Source organism: Colletotrichum jinshuiense, chromosome 7 (genome assembly GCF_051148585.1).
Source record: "Colletotrichum jinshuiense chromosome 7, complete sequence".
NCBI lineage: Eukaryota > Fungi > Ascomycota > Sordariomycetes > Glomerellales > Glomerellaceae > Colletotrichum > Colletotrichum jinshuiense.
In genome coordinates, this window is record NC_139314.1 from 164,489 (window position 1) to 184,675 (window position 20,187).

Consider the following 20,187-nt stretch of genomic DNA (forward strand, 5'->3'; position numbering starts at 1 on the left):
AACTGACTAATTCAGGGTTAGTGAGATCTACTATTATCTCCCGGGTGAACCTGGGCGTCATATATCTTTCACTCTGAGTTGAGCGGTGGAGTACAGTTGCGGTTGCCAAGTATGTGGGCACTTCAAGCCGATCAAAGTCGTTCATCGACAAACAACAAACTTTAGGCTTCAACAGTGAATCACGGCAACAGCCTTGATTCTCCAGGGTTACTTGATATCTTCTCTCTTAATAAAATTGATACAGACCTAAACATTTTGAAATACAGCCGGATCCTCCAGCACCCGCTTCACAATCTCTTGGTTGTATTCATCCGCGTTCCCGTTGAAAACCTTCATGTACTCCGAGATGTGTTCAGGAAGTTGCTCCACGAGATTGTGCCTTGATGGAACGGGTTCTTGTAGGTGCTCGACCAACGGGATGTACCCCGACCAAACAGCCTTTCTCATTTCAGCGTTTTCCAGGTCTTCCTTCACCTCGGAGACCGGGCCCGCGCGAAGCTTTGCGCTGCCGCTTTTCACGCGGATGCGCAGAACTTGCGTCTGCAACAGCTCATTGGCGGACGGGGGCTGGCGTACTTCTTCCCATCGTCCTGCGACGAGGCCGTTGGTGATGAGCTTCAATGCCCACAACTTCTCCTCGCTGTCCGTAACCAGACTCGCGTAGCCGAACAGGGAGGCCGAACGGTAGTTGCAGGAGTGCGCAAAAGAACTCAGAGCGAGGACGATGCCGTCCACCTTGGTAGCCGACACGCAGACGGGGAGGCCAGGTAGCCCCTCGGCCATCTTCTCCCTGGCGAGATTGGCCATGCGAGCTGAGATGTAGCCGTGGATGTAACAGTCGAGAGGCTCGTCAATGTCGGCGCTGGGGCGATCAAAACTTCCCATGGCGCCAATCATGGGAATGACGGTTGGAAACTCAGTGTCGCCTGGTGTGAAGGTAACATGTAAAGACATGCATTGGTTGACGATGCTGTGGACGGTCTCGAGGTCATAGTCAGCGCGCTTGTCCGCCAGTCGGCGGACCTTGTTGACAGGTGTCTTTGGGTACTGCATTGTTTCCCGCCGAGGCCTTGAATCCTTCCTTTCTCGAAAATGTAGCTGATAGTGGCGGAGAATGGGGTCCTTGGAATGCTGGGAAAATCGAGGTTTGGCAACCGTGTTCAAACCGGTAGCAGTGGAATATATGCCAAAATTCGGAGAGTGAACAACTGAAAAGGCAGCTTGGGGGGCGTCGAGACATTATATTCTGCTTTCAATTATAGGTGGATGGTCAATTTGTGGCTCCAATTTTGGAGAGTCGTTTCCGTGGAGAAGTCCCGGAGCTGGGCCGATTTCGTCCGATGGTTGCTACCAGTATTGAGGTCATCGGCCTTTGTCGGACGTTCCGCCGGGCTTATTGCTTACGACTTCGACGAATGAACGGCCGGTAACTTGGCCCAAAATGACTCAGATCCCACACCAAGGCAATCTGAGCAGTTAATCCCCTAGATCCTATATGTGCTCTTGCCATCCTTGGTGATGATTAAGGGCTATTAGGCTTGCTTTGAGTGGAAGCAATCGCTATCGCCGCTGGGTGGATCTGTCGGGGTACGTCGGGCGCCGCAGGGCCACTCCACGGAGAAAGGGGAGTCATCTTACCGCACAATGTCCGTGGCAGTTGCAGGTCGGAAGAGTCCAAGTTGACCCACGTGCTGGACGCCCTGATGGTGGTAAATCTTGATGAGACGGCCATCTGAGGGTCGGAGGTTGTACGTCTATCAAGTGACATGGACTCAGATTTGACTCCAGGCTGTTACATTAGCGTAGTCGGTCAACAGAAGTAAATCGCCCGTCCCTTCGACCATGAGACGGGATGTGCCAGCAGAATTGGTCAATGCTCACTCTCTGTCCCGATAGGGGGTCAGAGTTCAGCAAATGACCTGATCGAATGATACTCTCTGCTGACAGAGACACTGATTAGTATACCTTTTCATGGTCCAAGGGAAGTCTAGCATTCTCAGTCTAAACGTCAGTAGTCCAGAGCTGCAGACTCCAACCCTCCAGTCACAAGGGTTTGATGTCTTCGGCTCTGGCATTGCATTTACTCAAGTAGAGTTACAGGAACGAACAACGCTAGGCTGCCACGCGACGCATGCTGACTGCGTAGAAAGCGATTATTCAGGATGCAAGGGCCGTGTTAAAAGCACAGGATTAGGCATACATTATATTTGTTTAATTCCCACCCCAGTGCCACCGCCATCTTTTGTCGCCGAGATATCGACGGTTGTACGTTGCCGTTGACAGGTGTCAACGTCTTTTCGAACAAGTCGACCAGGCTTGGCATAGGGCATGTAATGAAACACATGACCGCTGTGTAAATAGATAGATACTCGGCAGAACCTCCTGGAAGGGTTCACCCTTCAAGGTATAACTTTGCTCATACCTAGCTTACACTTTGTTTTTCACGTTTTTAGTCCCTTCTGCTCTATTTGCCTGGTTTCCACTAGTCCTTCGTTTGTAATACATCGCGAGCCTCTCGGGATCGATCCCTCGACAGTCTTACCCCTTCTGGCAGACCCAGAACGGCTGCCAGAAAGACCGTGTCGCTAGGGGCGTCACTCCTCTTGGAAGCGACACCTCTCCAATCAACCAGACCCGGCTGCCGACAGCGCATAAGACAAGAAAGCTTGGTTCTGAAACGCGGCTTGGTAGGCGTACAATCCCGCCATGACATCGAAAAGCCCCCGCGTGTCAGGTACCTCAGCCATCACCCGGAACCTGGCTCATCTCCGACAGCATCGAAGCAATGTCGGGCGCGGTGCCACTCTCGATGATCTGCTGGACCATGCCAGAAATTTCCCTCCGGGACTCGTCATCGATTGTCCCAGGTGTGCAGGATCTCGAGATGCCGTTGGCCAACACGTCCAGGCAGTCACGGTAGACGTCGGCCTTTTCCGACCGATCAGCGAATATCGCGAGACTCGAGGCGACTTCGCGAATGGCGCGGTCGGCGTTCTTGGGAATCGGGACGGCCCGACGGTAGACGATATAGATCATTGTCACGCCGACTTGGAAGGTGAACAGCATCTGGTGGGATGTCAGCAGCATACTTGCAGTCAAAAAAACCGGCTTAAGGCAGCACGTACATCGCCCCAGTGCTTCGGGATCTGGCGCTTCTTCTGTAGCGCTCGGAATATTCCGGCGAAGTCACAGCAAGCCTGGAGTTTGTCGTCGATGTATGGCGAGTCGATATCGGCAGGGTCCAGTCTGTAAAGAATCACCCGCGAGATGGCCGCGACGTGGCTCAGCCCTAGTGAACTTGCGTATCCTTTGGTGTTGACACGACTGGAGGAATGTCAGCGTGCATCCTCTTGCCACCGAAAAGCCCCAACCTACCCATATCCGTACATCTGGCCATCCTGTGACCACTGATCAATTGCAGCTCGAGTGTCTTTGATGAACTCTGCTCTGGCTTCGGGGGCCATCGTTTGCGTGGCAGACAAAATTTTGGAATGAATTTGCCGTATGCGACACATATGGGCGTAATAGCTAAGGTTGAAATTATACGTTGAGCCTGTAATCGCGCCGGGCACATCTGATGACCAAGGCATGATGTATCGAGGCTCGAGTCCGTTAACATATGCGGGCGTCGTGATCCATTCTTCGGGGGGGTAGGGAGGAATGCCGAGAGTGATAGCGACCACTTTATCTAGCCTTGCATACTGTCAGAAGAAGAGCAGGACGATGCTTTGGTGTCAAGGCGTGGAGCATCATGCAAGCTTACATGTAGATGCACCACCAAGCTTTGATGGTCATTGCAGTCTCGGCAGCTCCGTCATGCACAAGACGGTGGAATCCCTTCATTACTGCGAAACGCATGGCCACACCAATGATGTGTCCCAGTCGGGGAGTGCTTTCGCCGTGCATCGCGTGGATGGCGTACAGGAGCATTGCTTGGAGGCGAACTAGAGGCTTGTACGAGTGATCCGTCAGTATGGTCTGGTCGGCCTGCGCTTGGAGCATCAGGTTGTGATGCTGCTGTCGCGTGGAGCCGTCGAGCGTTGCCTGACGCAAAAGGGAGCCGACGGCGAAGATCTGTGCTGACGTTAGATAGGGCTCTCGGTTGGGAAAGAGGAAGAGACTGCTTCACGTACCATTTTGACGAGGTAAGATCTCCAGGCATCAGTGCTTGACAGGAAGATGTCACCCGTCCTCCAGTCTTGATACCCTCGGCTGCATTCTTCCACGTCCAGAAAGGGATAGCGCGGATGAATGGTTTCGAAATAGACCTGGAAAAACACGGCACCTTCGTGAATGGACACTTCTGCAAACGTTGGAGCAGACCCCTGGCCCAGGACGTGTATTGGCATGGCCGGATCGCTGTGCGCGACCGAGTTCGCACTTGTGTCGTGATTTGCCACGTCGCTGACGGAGAACAGGTTGTCGTCTGATTGTAGCATGTCCAAACCGTAGATGATGTTGTTCGAGTTTTCTAGAGGGGCCATGAATGTCATTTCCAGCTGATCAGAACCACTTCGTGGATTGGAAAACCCGTTGGTGATCTGGGTATCGCCAAGATGTCGAGAGGGACCATCTATCGGCTGATCAAGTGACATCCCGGGAGTTGCCAGTGTTGCTCCATGCTGAAGATCTGAGATGCGTGCTTCAAGTGATTCGATGTAGTGGACTGAGTACAGGGCCATGCGCTCGCGCTCAGCGGGAATACATTCTGCGCGGAGTCAGCACGATCTTAATTCACAAAATGATGCTTGGAAAATATGGCCGGGTAAGCCGCCCTCAACGAAAACATGTATTTCACAGACATGACTCCAATGCTTTTCTTGAATGCACCCGAACTATAGCGGCTTGGGCCATGCCCTCCGTATTGTTTAGCTGTCGGCCGATTCTAATGATTTAGAGGCCTGACAACCTGCATCATGTCGTTCTTAAGCAATGTGAGGGAAACAAGGATAGAGCTCGAGGCCTCACAAGAATTGTTTTGCATCACTGACCTTCATTGGCCGAAGCACAGTTTTGGCAGTTTGGTGGGCCTTCACACCTTTGCTTCCTCGTCCGGCACCGTTGACACGCCTTTGTCTTCCTCGGCCGCGACAGGCCTGGTGTTTTTTGAGCTGATCGTGGTGAGGGCTCGGAATTCCTTTCCATTTTTCGGACTCTTGCCATGGGATCATGGGTGAACAAGGATTTTCTGTCGGAGGTGTAATATCCAACGGCTGCTACTGGTACTGTGAGGAGGAAAGCGGCCGAAGTCGTCCGACCGAAGAAAGACAGAGACCCGTATTTAGTACCGCGTCGGACATCTTCGGGACTTGTTTCGGACCGGAATGGGAACTAGGCGGTCCCCTGCTTAGAACGGTGAACCAAAAGTTGGTGGGGGGATAATGGGTAAACTTCGGGAAATGTGTAGATACATTTCCATCGGTACAGGGTCTTAAGTTGTTACACTGTGAAATATGAAAACTCTATGCATCAGTTTTATGCATACTCAGTTGATACACCTTAAGGTTAGTTAGACAGGGTTTATAGTGGTCTTGGTTAGAGTTAGGTGTTAGTTAGGCTTAGGATTCTAGTATGTATTATGTTGATGCTGAGCATATGCTGAGCTAGACACTGTGCTGCATGCATAATTGCATAATGCTTGTTACCGATCGCTGGTCTGGAATGATCTGGGATTACTGTTTCTCGGAGAGAAGGACAGGAACCGTGGTCTCAGCCCTCAATGACCTCTTTGGTGTCCTCGACGCACAATATCGACTTGCACCGAGAATCGTCGAATGAGACAATGAGATCCTCAGGCACAGCGGAAACACATTTGCATTCCTCCACGAGCTCCATATCAGGATCGAAGCACCAGCGCCATACGCTCCAGCTCTGAATGGCAGTGCTGAGGTATCCAGCAGCATCATCAAGACGAAAGGAAGAGCATTGCGACTTGGAGCACGCCTGCCAGAATACCTCTGGGTTGAGATGTATCATAACCATCTTGTTTCGTCACGATAACTGTTGAAGAAGTCAGGTCAGTGATTACACTATAGGCCCTTTTGCAGTCTTAAGTCAATTCAAAAACAGAGCGCGAGAAGATTCCAGATCTCGGGACTGTCAGCTCATCGCCATCTTCTACTCTGGCGATAACATCCGATCTGTTGCAGTGCCTCCCACAATACCACATATTCCAACAACACACCAGAACGACGCGCTTGTAGCATGGATAGAGCTCTAATCTATGAAGTGCTTTGCCTGTTGAGCAGCGTTGTCGTCTCCCAGCGGAGTTTCGCTATATACAACGAACGAAGATGATATCGATGCCACACGCGGCTTCAGCTGCATCCGCTTCCTAACTACAAGCATTGAGGACTGTCATCCCTACATCCAAGAGATGGCCAGGCTTCAATACCGCTCATCACTCAACAATGTCACCGCAACCGACCAAGTCTGCACAGCGGACTGCTCATCTTTGTTGGCGAATTGGTTCAGATCTGTGTCGTCCGAATGTGCAGAGATAGGCTTAAAAATACCCATGGATAACTACCTGTGGTTCAAACCATTCAAACCATGGTTTGAAATGGTTACCTATATGGGTTGTTGCGTAGTGTGGGTAGGTGGGTACTTTTAGTATGTATGGTTTGTAGGGTTATAGGTGTAACTAATAGGTAAAAAGTTTTTTAACTATAACAACTACAAGTAAAAATATTAAAACTCCATTAATTTTAAACAGTATAGCTTATTTGTAAGAAACCTAAAGAGGAATGTCTATTTCAGGTTAAGATATATACTTAAAGTGTTATTTAGTATTTAATGAATTTTAGGAATTTAAAGAAAGATTATTATAATTAATTATTGTTAATATATGACTATAAACCATCCCTATAGTTCTTTGTTCTACCCATCCCTATGGTTTACACGATCTACGGTACCCACGCAACTATATACCGCGCTTATAGTTTACCTATAAACACCGAACCCCCACTATGGGTACCCATGGTTAACCATGATTCGGGTATTTTAAGCTTATGCAGAGCAGCGAGTCGACAACATCGTTCCCCAGCTTCTTGGCGGATACATATGGGCTGGCTACAACGAGATGTGCGTTAGGGATCCAAGGACCAGGAATTACTGCAATCGTGAGTCTAGCAGTAACCTTGTTTTCACAGTCGAGTACTGAGCTTCCATCAGACATTATCGCCAATTTCACAGAAGTCGCCACATATCGCAACCTGCCACGACAGAATCTAATTAGGGGAACTTCATTGAGAAGATGCATACGCCACGGCCGACGACCTGAAAACTTCGGTATAGGAGGCTTGGAGCCTAGTCACTCAGAGTCATTCAGGTACGGCCGTATTGGAGGCTAGTACTTAACAGCGTTCAAAATTGGGCTGCAACCTAGCCTATACGATTCCACGAGGCGGAAGAGCGGGAGCGTTCTCTAGCGTTACTCTCTCCCCATTGCCTTCTCTATCGCTTCCAAGATTGCCAGACACTTTTCGTCCTCAAACTTTCGAGTGATGATCTGAAGACCAATCGGAGCGTCCGCGTATATCTTTGGGTCGTACTGGTCATGCTGGTACTTGTCGCGAGGGTTCTTCGGCACGTACCCGAAGTCTTTGACATCCTTCGCAGGGTCAACAGTAGTGACGGGGAAACAAACAGCAGGGTATTCCAGCAGATTCCACTGGCTTGTGTATGGCCAGTATGTGCTCGTGCCATGGGGGGCCGCGGCACCCGGGCTCACGGGACTGAGGATTGCATCGACGGCATGGCCATCAGGGGCGGCAGTTGCCAGCCAGTGATCATTGTACTGCTGGCGGTATTCATTCCTCTCGGCTTTCAACTAGTACGGCCAAGTTTAGCATGGGGTTCTCTTGGAGGATGATTTCCTGAGGTAAACTTACTGCCCACACTTCTTCCTTCGTCTTGTCTTTAACAAGCTCATTGTCGAAGATCCACTGCGTCAAAGGACGTGGCTCTTCACCGCCATCTTCGAGGACCTTTTTGATCGCTTTCCCTCCGTCTTCAAAGTACAAGCCCATGCTGATCTCATAGGCCCTTGAGTGGTTAAGAGGGATCCACTGGACTACTTCGAATTGGTCTCCATGCGCACGAAGGGCGCTGGCCACTTCTTCAAGAGCTCGACGAACGGGAGGATGAGGCATGACAATTCCATCGTTCCACATGACTCCAATCTTAAGTTTTCTGGGAAGCTTGACTTCCCTCCAGGGCAACGGAACGAGTGAGGTATCTTTCTGCCACGGCTCGGCATTGCAGTATGTGCTCATGAACAAGGACAACGCAGAGCGAGAGGTACACATTGGTCCATGAGCTCCAACAATCCTGCGGAGGTATTAGATGACTGGTAGACCACAATCGATACCACGGACGAAAAGCTACTTACCCGTCGCCGCCAGGAACAGCTCTTGCGCCACCACGACTGAGCCGACCCGTGGAAGGCTTGAACCCATATATGCCAGTGCATCCAGCTGGAGCTCTAATCGATCCGCCACTATCTCCTCCAACACCCTTCCAGACGGACTAATTAGGAACTTTTGCAACAGGATTGGTGACATGGAATAGAGCTCTTACCAAGACGCTTCCTCGGAACGATACGAGAGCGGCTTCGCCACCCGAGCTCCCGCCTGGAGTCAAGGACAGATTGCGGGGATTGAGCGTTGTTCCGTAGATGTTGGAGGATGTCTCCAGATGCATACCGGTCTGCGGCATTGTAGTTCGTGCGTAGAACACAGCTCCAGCGGCCCAGAGGACATCATTGACACCGCTTACTCCTGACTTGAAGGCATCAGCTGCAGTTGCAGATAGAACACGCTCCGAAACTTACAGTCTCTGCATCAATGTAGGCGACCATACCACACGTTTTCATTCGCCCAAACATGCCGTGATGCTCTTTGATAGAGATGGGCAAGCCATGAAGCGGGCCAAGTGGCTCTGGTATAGCGTCAAGAAGGGCTGCTCGCTCCAAAGCCATTTCAGGAAGCAACTCAGTGATGCAATTCGTCTGCATCAATGAGAACAATATCCATATCAAGAACGCATGGGCGTCTTACCAGAACTTGAGCCAGTGCCGCGGCACGGAGGAACGCTTTCGTGACAGTGACGCATAAGTATTTCTTGGACCTGATTGCCGCCAAAATCTCGTCCGCGTCGAGAGACGTAATCTCTATCTCCTCCGGTTCAAGTACTAGATGCCGGATTTCGCAGACGTTTGATGGAAGTGGATCCGGCAGATTTTCGAGCTTCAGCGGTGGTGAGATCTTGGCAAGCGAGTCATCGCGCAGGGCGAGCGCTCTGGCTATCGGGGATCCGAGACGCATGATTTATGATGAGTGCCTGTTTGGCTTCGAGCTCAAATGAAGGGAGTGAAAAAGATAGCTTGGAGATGCCTCCGCCGCAAAGAATACACTGCAATATGATGAGTTTAAGCATGTTCTATCTTACTTGGCTACAGATGTGGTCACGACTTTAATGAAATCCACGGTACTCTTCGACTATCAGCATCTGTCGGAGTTGCAGTGACATTCGCGTGTAACAGACAGGATTATGATGTCCGATGAATGCCGTGTTTTCCGATCTCTCTGCTCTACGTCGGACATTATCGGCTTTGGAGTCTTTAGGTTGAGCTGATAGGTTCTCAGATGAAAGTGCAATCTCTCCAACGGCGGAGTTCATCGGGCTGCTAGCTCTGATATCGCAATCAATGCTCAGCTATCAAACCCTGCAAGATACTGGAACAACTCGTGCGAGATCCATGGATCTGACTGGCTCGCGGTATTAGTTTCACGACTAAGAAACTTTACATCTTGCCCGATAGATACCGCCCATCAATTCCCCGAACTAGCCCCAGCTTCCGCTCTTCAAGACCCGACCCACCCCCTATCAGGCAATGTGGATTTCTGGGGAATCTGCATACGATAGCAGATAGCTCACTCTACGTGCTCCTGACTTTCCGTCGATCGATGATAAGGCGCAACTCCTCAGGCGTATTAATATCTAACCTCAATGCTTCCGACTCTGGTACGATGATTTGACTCAGACTAGACACATTGTTCCAGTCAACACCTACTTTCAATATCACCAGCATGTCTCATGCCAACGAAACAAAGGAGATGGCGGTCATCGAGCCCCGTGCCGGTCCTGACGATGCCCCTTTTTCGGATCCCAAACTTGACATGATGGCCAATGCTAAGGACATTGGTGCCGCCGCGTATGCGGAAGCCCGAAACCTTGACTCCGATGATCTCGAAGGAGAACGGCGAAGGGTCAAGATGAAAATGGACAGGATCCTGATGCCAATGGTGAGCCGTGGTCACTCCTCCCCCTCCTGAGTATCGAGTGTTCAATCCGAGACTGACTAAATCTATCTCAGCTCATGACTTCGTTCGTCTTTCAATTCTTGGACAAACTGTCCTTGAACTATGCTGCTGCATACACCCTGATTCCCGACCTTGGGTTGGAAGGTCAGCAGTACTCGACTGTGGCATCCGCTTTCGCCTACGGCAACATCATCTGGTATATTCCAGCTAGTATGCTGCTTCAGCGTCTACCAGTTGCAAAATACACAGGTATCATGATTGGTGTGTGGGGAGCGCTTCTCATGTGTTGCGCAGCAGCAAGGAACTTTGGAGGCATTTTTGCGCTAAGGTTCATCCTGGGCATGGCTGAAAGCAACATGACGCCTGCTTACATGATGATCTGCTCCATGTTTTTCACGCGCCAAGAGCTTTCCTTGCGTCTGGTTCTGTTCATTGCTATGAACGGGCTGGCTACTGCAGGAGGATCTTTGATTGCTTTCGGTTTTGGACACGTGCACAGTACCAGCATCACTTCATGGCAGCTGATATTCTTGGTGATTGGTGGTGCGAACCTCATATGGTCGATTCTATTCGTGAGTTTTCTTCCATTTTTGCGTTCTACTTATATACAGGGAATCTCCCTTACTGACTTTCGCCTTCTAGCTCTACATCGTCCCAGATTCTCCCATGAACGCCCGCTGGCTCAACGAAAGAGAGAAGCTTGTGGCCGTCGATCGAGTGTCGCAAAACATGATCGGCATCAAAGACAAGGCCTTCAAGTGGAGGCAGATCCAAGAAGCTTTCTTGGACCCGAAAGTCTACATCCTCTGCATCTGCGGCTTTTGCAACGGCGTCGGCAGCGGCGGTCTTGGCTACTTCGGCTCGGCACTCCTCAAGGGGTACGGCTTCTCCGGCATCAACGCGACACTCCTGCAGCTCCCCACCGGTATCATCGAGTTTGTCGTCCTACCTATTTCTGGATGGGTGGCCTCTCGTTACATCAACGCCAGATGCTATGTCGCCGTCGTTACCCTCTCTATTCCATTCGCAGGATTCTTAGGCATCCGCTTGACGTCCTTGGAGCACCAGTGGAGGCTTGTTGGATCCACCTGGATCCTCTACGTCTTTGCCATCGGAGCAGCCGCGTGCTACAGTCTGCTCGCAGCAAATTTCGCCGGCCACACTAAGCGCTCTTTCGTGAACGGTCTTTGGTTCGTCGTATGGGCGTGTGGCAACGTCGCAGGCACCAACTTCTTCAAGGCCGACGAGGCTCCGCGGTACTTCACTGGAATCACAGCCCTTCTGTCATTTACCTCCGGAACCATGATTATGTTCCTCGTCTTTGCTTTCTACTGCAAGTGGGAGAACAAGAGACGCGACCGCATTTACGGTGTTAGGGATGTTGTTGATGGCGAAGCCGACGATGAGGGCATTCGAGCCGGATTCATGGACAAGACCGACATCGAGAACAAGCATTTCCGTTATGCTTACTAGCTACAAGTTACTTTCCTATAGTTAGGGGGTTAAGTCAGGTTGATTTGTTCCATATGTTCTTTTACAGCGAATACACAGATGGTGGTGATTTTCTATAACTAAGATATAATGAGGTGATTTGTCAGTACGTTCTATATGTCTTACCCTCGGCTGTCCTATGACTTGAAGACAGAAAATGTCTTGTATAGACGAGTGGTACGGACTTGACACAATCAATCGAGTGTCCCTCTAGAAACGTGATTTCCGATGGACGAAAAGGTTACCAACCCTCCGCAACAGCATATGCTGCTCACTTCCAGACGCCAGATCTGATAAGCTCTCCAGCCTTAACCTCGAAGCGGTCTCAGAGACCCCATCAATGTTACAATAAGCGAGAAATCCCGACCAAGTCCATCTCCAGAGCTCCACCACCAAGCTCTCACGGCCTCTCCCGCGTCGCCCTGATCGAGCGACTCTTCTAGTAACCGAGCGGTGGGATATATCATGTATCACAGGCCCTATGATTTCCCATCTTCCGACCAATCTTTGAACACACTCATCCGGGTCCCCCTGAGAAAAAGTGTTACCTCCATGATGACTAGCAACGACATCCAGAACAGCCCTACGATCCTAACTGCCGGCAACGATCGAACATGGAATTGATAAGTAAACCGCCTACACAAGATTCTACTACTGGTTTAGGGGTGTGCAGGGCTAGAGGAATTAGATAATCGTTATCCGAAACAGCCGGCTTGTGTTCTTGATAATCTATTATTTCACGATGGTGTGGCAACGTACCTGCTCCACGGCCAGAGTAGCTAGAAGCCGTCAACGAATATATTGCCCATAAATTTTGCACAGTACCTGTGTGTCCTATACAATCTCGATGGACAAATACGTCGATTTGAATACTTTGATGGGAGAGTCCTAATGGCAGGTTTTTGACTAGCCATCGGCTACCAGCACCCCACGGTGCACATATACCCCGAACCATTGCGCGAGAAATGTACTTGTGGAACTACTATCAAATCCCATGATCAGGTGGCTAGCAGACGTCAAGCGCCAGTACCAAGGCACTTATGGGTCTGAGTTACCAAAGCCATGGTGATTCAACTTCAGGATTACCAACCACGATAGACAGCGGAAGGGCGGCAAGCCATATGCCCTAGTGGTTCATAAGATGAAACAACCTTGGGGATTTACTCTGCTTGTTATTATTTCTTTTCACGTTGCTGAGGTGGGTCGGAAATGTTCTTGGAGACTGTCCTAAGCGTCCGAGGTTTTCTGATCAATGTTGGGTTGGCCCAATTGCTGCTCTCCCTGGTGCCGAACAGCTTGGCAGCAGCCAGTAAAAGCTCTCTTTCTCACCGTAGTCTTCACATACGACCATACCCATTGGAAAACTCGGGATCCCGTCCGCTCTCCCATAGATAAGCCAATGAGGGCCGGATTAGTAGTTGGGTCGGTGACGACCAGCGAATACCTGGTGTTGTATGTTTTTGATGTTTTTGATGGACAACTAGCCTAAACATTCGGGATAAGATCGTCCTGGTGGGCAAGTACGGATATGTTGGAATTGAAACATTTTATGAGGACTTGGATGCCTTCGCTAGGCAATTATCTGGAAAGATCGGTGAGCCAGACAATCATGATTCAGCCCTTGCGGCTCGACATGTACGCCAGCTCTGCGCATCCCATGACCTGTTCATCCTGAGTTTGCAGCCCTTCTCTTTCTACGAGGGTCCTCTTGACCGCGAGGAGCATCACCGGGGGATCGAAGAACTCGACAACGTCTGGTTCCTGCTAGCCAAGGAACTCGATGTGAGCACAATTTAGATCCCTGCCAACTTCCTCCCAGAGGATAAAGTGACATCCGACCATGATGTTATCGTCGGAGACCTTCAGAACGTTGCGGACCTTGGTCTTTGTCAGGATCCTGTCATCCGGTTCGTCTATAAGAACCTCTGCTGGAGTACCCATATTGATCCGTGGGAGAAAGCTTGCGTCCGGCGGGTGGACCGATCAAACTTCGGCATATGTCTTGACACCTTCAACATCGCCGGGCGGATCTGGGCAGACCCGACATCCCTCACTGGCAAGGTTTCTAACAAGTAAACTAGTAATCACAAGGAACTGGAAATGCTTCCTGGCAGAGTTGCAAACCATCCCTGCGAGGGCGGATTTCCCTAACTGGATCTCCGCGAAGCTTAAGTTTTAGCCTAAACTTTCAGCACACCAGATCTGTTGTGACTCAAGGATCGACATCGGACCACCTCTGTTTTAGTTAGCTAATTCTTGCCTAGCGGAATTTCTCTGCTTGTTGCTATGTCAAGCCAAATCGGGGATACCTTCACACGTACCGCACAAACCGAGACCTGAAACTGCTCTGCATCGATAGCATATCAGGTGCTAAGACGGAAATGGGCATATTATACACGTAAGATTTGTTGCTGCGGTCCTTTGTATATGCCCTTCCCTTTGACGAGTGGAACTCTGGGAGAGATCCTTGCGCTCTGCTCAGGTTCTGGGGACTTAATGACGCTATTAGGATGGAGATTGGGTTCGAAGTGATGTATTGCGACTTCTTTGATTGGCTAGATCGGGCATTGATTGATTTGTTTAAGTGAGCGCAGGCTGTGTCACTATGATATGATGGAATTTGCGCAGGAAGAGCGTGATTAAACTTTGGATGGATGGTGAGCGCTCTTTGGTATCCGGTCAACATCACCAGCCTAAAGTCCGGAATGGCCAAGCTTCCAAGGCTTATTGGAACTACTCCAGGGGAACTAGACGTTCACTCGCGGTTCATGGGACGTAGCCAGAGTGGATTGGCAAGGCATTGCAGACATGATCGTCGTTTTGGCACGGAGAGCGTATTACCACCCCGGTATAAGAGAACGAGCTAAGTGCGTTCCCAAACCAGATACACGTCGTGACAAACAATTTTGTCGACGATCCGGCCTTGCCGATTCGATACCACTTTAGATAGCAACAATATGGTGGAATAAGCAACACAGAGGTGTACAGCACACTTTTGGAGCCGGCATGGTTATGGACACACAAACGGGGGAAAGAAGACGACCTCATCCACACAGCAACGCGAACAGTCACGGAAAGGATTTGCGCAGACTTATTCAGGGTCAAAGGCTTGTTGGTAGACGCTTCGCCAGGGGGGCTGGCTCTCAACTTGTGAGTGTCAGCCGGAGCGGCGCTGCAGCGCCCGCCGCCTATCTGGTGCAATTGACTTTAGGAGGCGGATACTTTCGGTACTCATGAAACCAGTCTCGCCGGCCGAGAACGTCCTGATCTCGGCCGGCGGCTATTCAGCACCGAACTCCGTCGCTGGATCCTAAGGCGGTCTTTTAAGGAGAACCTGCGCCCTTGGCTGCATTGCAGAACCATAATTCAAGTCTACAGAAGGGCCTGCGTCAATTTCCACTTACTTTATTTCTGGGTATAAATATCCTGCTGGGAATAGTATGCTTCTGGTATTTGGTTCATCAATTCTTCATACTCCCACTCGACGTCAATTTTTTGCCAACATAGCCAACCGCGGCTATGATCACTGAACAACAAGCCACCGGCACCAATTCTGACCCACCATTCGACGTGGCTGTAATAGGTGCAGGTATCATCGGCCTTCAAGTCGCAATAGGCCTTGCAAGCCGAGACGTCCCCGTCACAGTTTATGAGCAAGCTTTTGAGCTCAAAGAGATCGGTGCTGGCTTGGGCCTTCCGTCCCATGTCGTGGAATGCATGAACGTCATAGATTCTCGCATCCCCAAAAGCTTCTTAACAATTGCGACGAAGTCTAAAGATATGGTTTATATTGATGGCTTCAGCCATGATGATATCGGCCAACGTCCCAAAGAACGACTATTCGACATGGAACTTCTGAAACGCGATGGGTGCGACATATTTACTTGCCACCGCGCCCAGTTTTTGAGTGAGCTTGTTAGTCTCTGCCCATCCGAGCAGATCAAGCTGGGAAAGCGGCTTGTATCAATTTCACCTGGCGCAGAAAAGAGATATCTGATTCGTTTCTCTGATGACACCAGTGCAGAGGCGGATGCTGGTATGTCACTCAAGTTTGTTTTGGAAAAAAAGGTTGATCGCTAACATGGTCATTTTCCTCGACTACCAGTAATTGGTTGTGACGGTGTCAAATCTCGGGTTCGTCAAATTGTCGTTGGTGAAGACAACCCCGCCGCTTTCGCCCATTACGCCAATGAGAGCGTATATCGCGGCCTCCTGGATATGAAACAAGCCGCTGCAGCACTGGGTGCCGCTTCGGAAACCCCCATAGTATACTTGGGCCAAGGTGCCAATATTGTGACGTATCCTGTGGCTGGCGACAGATATCTTAACTTCGCTGGTTTCGTTCGTGATTCTGCTGGTTGGCACAACAGCAACAAACTTACGGCCCCAGGAAGCAAGAAGGATGTGCTAAAGGCCTTCTCTGAGTTTGGTCCTAGTGTGAAAACTTTGATTGAGCTGTTACCAGACGAGCTCAATCGCTGGGCACTGTTCGACACGTTTGACCACCCCGTATCCACCTACGCTTATGATGGCATCGTCCTCGCTGGAGACGCTGCTCACGCATCAACTCCGCACTTTGGCATTGGTGCGGGTATGGGGGTTGAGGATGCTCTGGTGCTCGTGACCCTTCTGGAGCGCGCCGGAGAAGAAGTCACTACCAAACACGGCGAAATTAGCAAGCACAGTGCTCTGGCCGCAGCCTTCAAGTCATACGATTCGGTTCGTCGAGGACGCTCGCGATGGGTTGTTGAAAACAGCCGCCGTCAAGGTGAAGTCTTCAAGTGGCTCAACCACGAAGTAGGCAGAGACCATGAAAGATTCATCAAGGATACACAAGATCGTATGGACAAAATTGTTTTGTACGAGTGGAGGGGTATGATTCTCCAAGCAAAGAGAGAATTTGACCGTTATTTATATGCTTGAAAGTTAGTCGTAATATTTTTAAGTGGATTGGCTTCGTGGAAAGGAAAGCTCGAAGTGTGTATTTCATAGCACACTATGCAGTTAATCCAGAACATAGTGACTGTGGAGCAGCGCTGTTATAACTTCCCTTCATACATTCCCATCTGTGATGTTCCGACCCCAAATTCTATGCGTACCCAAAGAAGTTGCACCTAGCTCAGCTCTGGCAACCCATCCGACTAGATGCTCTTGGTTATGAAGCACAGAGAAATACCAATAATCGAGTGGAATGCCGGATCTATGCGTGGTTCTCCTGGTTAGTTCTATATTCGGGAACTGCCCAATGGCTCAAATATTGACCCACCCACTCTTCTTCCCTAGTCTTTGCGCGTCTCGTGTCATTCTCCCAGGATGGTTGATAATAAACACAGCAAGGACAATGAAAATCAATGTGTCGTCTGTCAGACCCAGGCGGTCAGAACCATGCAATGCACGGTTGTTTGATAGATGCATATGAAACGTATGCGATACCCATACATTATCGATGCAATACGGGGTCCAAGCCACATTCTCTTATATAGGTAGAAGTAATCCCTGTTACTGTCATTATTCGGACAAGCTTATCAATATACACTATTGGCCCCATACGTTCCACTGCCTGACATCGTCGAAGATCGGTTCTGCCAGAAGGGGTAAGACTGTCGTGAGATCGGGATCGATCCCGTAGGGATCGTGATGTATCGCGAATGGAGGGTCAATGTAAACTAGGCAAACAGAGCAGGACAGACCAAACAACGTGAACAGAAAATTGAAAGCTAGGTGTGAGCAAAGTGGTATCTTCCAGGTTGAACCTTCCCCATGGGCTCTGACGTGTATCTGTCTATGTACACGATGGTCACGTGTTCCGTCACGTGTCCTATGCTGAGCCTGGTTGAGTTAGATGAAAAGACGTTGACACTAAGCATACACCCTATTGAAACTAAGTCTAGTCTTCGATCAAAGCCTATTTGTATCGGAACAAAAGAAACTACACCGCGCTTGCAAGTCCTGCCAAGAGTGTCAATTGGAGAGTCTAGCAATGATGTGGCCAATTATCCTGGAGTCCAGGTATCCTTGTACCCTTTTGAACTTGTCACCTGCCAGTCTTTGGCGAAGATCTGCTGCGATTATCTGCTGAAAAGCTAAAAGCTGACGCCTTAAATGAAACTAGCTAGACAGAAAAAGGTATGCTTTTGAGGGCTATCTTGAAGGAAAGACTAGCTAGTACCTGCGTAGATTAGGCGGCTGGAGCAGTACCCAAGACGATGAGGCTCCCGTCACTTGCGGTCTTGATGTCCGCACACACTGTAGCTTATCTGGCTTAATGAACCGTAGAAAATAATGTTGGGTATATTATAGGTAAGCCGCCTCGTCAAGGCTCATCCGCATCCTTCTACCCAAGTCGCTTCTCCAAAAAGCTTCAAAAACTGCACAATTTCTTTCGTCTTTCACCAATTCACCCGGGGAGTTATTTGTCCAAGGCTTGCTGCCTTTGGGTCTATAAAGTGACATTGGCTTATCTAATCTCGCCATCATAGGAGTTGGTGCAGACCAAGCGTAGCAGGTTGAAGACGTCTCGAACATAGTGCCATAAGCAACAGCTTGATAAGAAAATGCTTCTTAGCTAGGTAATCTCGAAGAAGTAGCTGAGTCACAAGATGATTTTACATGCCACGCAAGTAAAAACCGTAAGCAAGGTCAGTTCAGGCGTAAATGAAGAGAGATAAACTGAGTTGGGCCTATCTGCTGGGTTCTGTTATTTATTTGGGCTACTGATCCAACTTGGCACCCAGGGGTAGTTAGCCTCTAGCAGCCAAGAAGGCCGAAATGAATTCATTACAAGCAACGAAATTAATGGCTGCAAGCAAGAAAATAACTTGACAATATCTCACGTTAAGGTATTTCAGTATCGATTCGTTTAGAAGGAAGTGTATTGAGAGCAATCTGAGGCACCTTCGAGTGTGGTACATCTCTTAGGGATTAGGAATTTTAGGATGCTAGATCTGGTTACCCCTACTCCTAGATATTTCAAATGTAAGCTCAAGTTCTGAAACTCACTAGTCTCACGCGCATAAAGTGATGATTATATTGTTTTACGTGATGCAAACTGCTCACGTAATATTCACGTTGTCGGCCTCTTCGCCTTCTGCTTCTCTCTCTTTGATTTATGTGCTCCGCGACGTTTATGTTGGTGATGGATAGGTGTGGCATGGCGCCGGTTCTGTTCACAACGAATTTCTTCTTGCGCCTCGTCATTATTATCGGCAGGGTCTGAACCATCCTCATCGTCGGCGATTGGTACTTGTCTGCGTCCCAAAACCCTACGCTCGCCTAGTTTTGGTGGTGACTCTGCTAGCCCAATCCCTGACAAGGCCCAGTCAAACCAACCTTGAGTCGGTGGAACGAAATGGCCAATATCCTGAGTATAGTGTCTCTGGTCCTCTGGCAGGTTGAGCCAGACAAACTCCCTACCACTGTTGATGCGACCCTCTATCGTGAAGTCTCCGATTTCTGTTGGAATCTGGAGTGCCTCGAGGATGAGGATGGGTTGATATGCCGGAATTAGGAGATGTATCTTGGTGGGACGGATGGGTCGACCTTCTTCCCGAAATTGACGCTCTTTTTCCTCGATACGTTGCCTTGCTGCGAGCATGAAGCCAAAGGCCGTGTCGATTTGGTTCGTGTAGCCGCAAAATTCCGGTCCTATCGGTTCCCTCACCAAAATGTGGTAGAATCCCGGATACCAGTCATTATCTGGATGGTATACAAAGAACCAGTGATCATGGTCAGGATCTAGAGACGTTTGCGTAACTCTTTCCCGGATCATATCATGGACGTATTGCGGAAAGTCCTTGTGTGCAATGAGAGCTGTCTGAGCAGCAAGGCTGGTTGATATGTCTTTCAGACGGGCATCGATGAGCGCGAGGACTTTGATGCCTTGGTAAGCTAGAATGATGCTCGCACCAATTCCAGCCGCTGTCGCGATCGAGTTGAAATAGTTGAAGATCGCCGCCGAGTCAGCGAATGACTTGCCCATCACTTGAATTGAAGGGACGAACTTCTTGGCCGCGTCCGCGACGTTTGAGGTTTTGGTAATCACGTCATTCACGTTGTCGACCACGTCTCTCACATTGCCCACCATCTTCCCAGTGCCATAAGTCCTGAACCCGGCCTGGATTGTCTGGACGATTGGTTTGGCTTTTTCTGCATACTCGGCTGCAGTCTTGACAGCCTTCTTCCTGATCTTCTTGTCGCGAGCCATCCATTTCAGCATATTGAAGGCGACAGTTGTTTAGGATCCCAAAATTATTGCTTAAAAATGCAACCTGGAGAAAAAAAATTAGTTAATTTGTAGAGTGATAGGGTTTGATGTTGGAGACTAGGACCTAGTGACTATTGCAGATAAAAAGGAGAGAAACTTTAAGTGAGG

At 49.6% G+C, this 20,187-nt stretch overlaps 6 protein-coding genes across 6 annotated transcripts; 2 read left to right on the forward strand and 4 right to left on the reverse strand.

The window, feature by feature from the left end:
- Window positions 1-246: 246 nt before the first annotated feature.
- Window positions 247-1,053, reverse strand: EsH8_VII_000048 (pyridoxamine 5'-phosphate oxidase family protein; the record flags this gene model as incomplete). Its single annotated transcript, XM_083270181.1, has 1 exon — window positions 247-1,053. The coding sequence occupies one exon, from the start codon at window positions 1,051-1,053 to the stop codon at window positions 247-249; it is 807 nt and encodes a 268-aa protein (XP_083127738.1).
- Window positions 1,054-2,739: 1,686 nt separating this feature from the next.
- Window positions 2,740-5,145, reverse strand: EsH8_VII_000049 (Zn(II)2Cys6 transcription factor; the record flags this gene model as incomplete). Its single annotated transcript, XM_083270182.1, has 6 exons — window positions 2,740-3,066; window positions 3,126-3,324; window positions 3,376-3,693; window positions 3,764-4,074; window positions 4,134-4,708; window positions 4,992-5,145. 6 exons carry the CDS (start codon window positions 5,143-5,145, stop codon window positions 2,740-2,742), a joined length of 1,884 nt encoding a protein of 627 aa, XP_083127739.1.
- A 2,287-nt stretch (window positions 5,146-7,432) lies between these two features.
- Window positions 7,433-9,326, reverse strand: EsH8_VII_000050 (uncharacterized protein; the record flags this gene model as incomplete). The annotated part of the gene is made up of 6 exons (XM_083270183.1): window positions 7,433-7,831; window positions 7,893-8,331; window positions 8,393-8,529; window positions 8,581-8,780; window positions 8,830-9,010; window positions 9,060-9,326. 6 exons carry the CDS (start codon window positions 9,324-9,326, stop codon window positions 7,433-7,435), a joined length of 1,623 nt encoding a protein of 540 aa, XP_083127740.1.
- A 765-nt stretch (window positions 9,327-10,091) lies between these two features.
- On the forward strand, window positions 10,092-11,798 carry EsH8_VII_000051 (uncharacterized protein; the record flags this gene model as incomplete). The annotated part of the gene is made up of 3 exons (XM_083270184.1): window positions 10,092-10,307; window positions 10,379-10,897; window positions 10,968-11,798. 3 exons carry the CDS (start codon window positions 10,092-10,094, stop codon window positions 11,796-11,798), a joined length of 1,566 nt encoding a protein of 521 aa, XP_083127741.1.
- Window positions 11,799-15,335: 3,537 nt separating this feature from the next.
- Window positions 15,336-16,739, forward strand: EsH8_VII_000052 (uncharacterized protein; the record flags this gene model as incomplete). The annotated part of the gene is made up of 2 exons (XM_083270185.1): window positions 15,336-15,852; window positions 15,922-16,739. The coding sequence occupies 2 exons, from the start codon at window positions 15,336-15,338 to the stop codon at window positions 16,737-16,739; spliced, it is 1,335 nt and encodes a 444-aa protein (XP_083127742.1).
- A 2,140-nt stretch (window positions 16,740-18,879) lies between these two features.
- EsH8_VII_000053 (uncharacterized protein) lies at window positions 18,880-20,031 on the reverse strand (the record flags this gene model as incomplete). The annotated part of the gene is made up of 1 exon (XM_083270186.1): window positions 18,880-20,031. The coding sequence occupies one exon, from the start codon at window positions 20,029-20,031 to the stop codon at window positions 18,880-18,882; it is 1,152 nt and encodes a 383-aa protein (XP_083127743.1).
- Window positions 20,032-20,187: the final 156 nt, after the last annotated feature.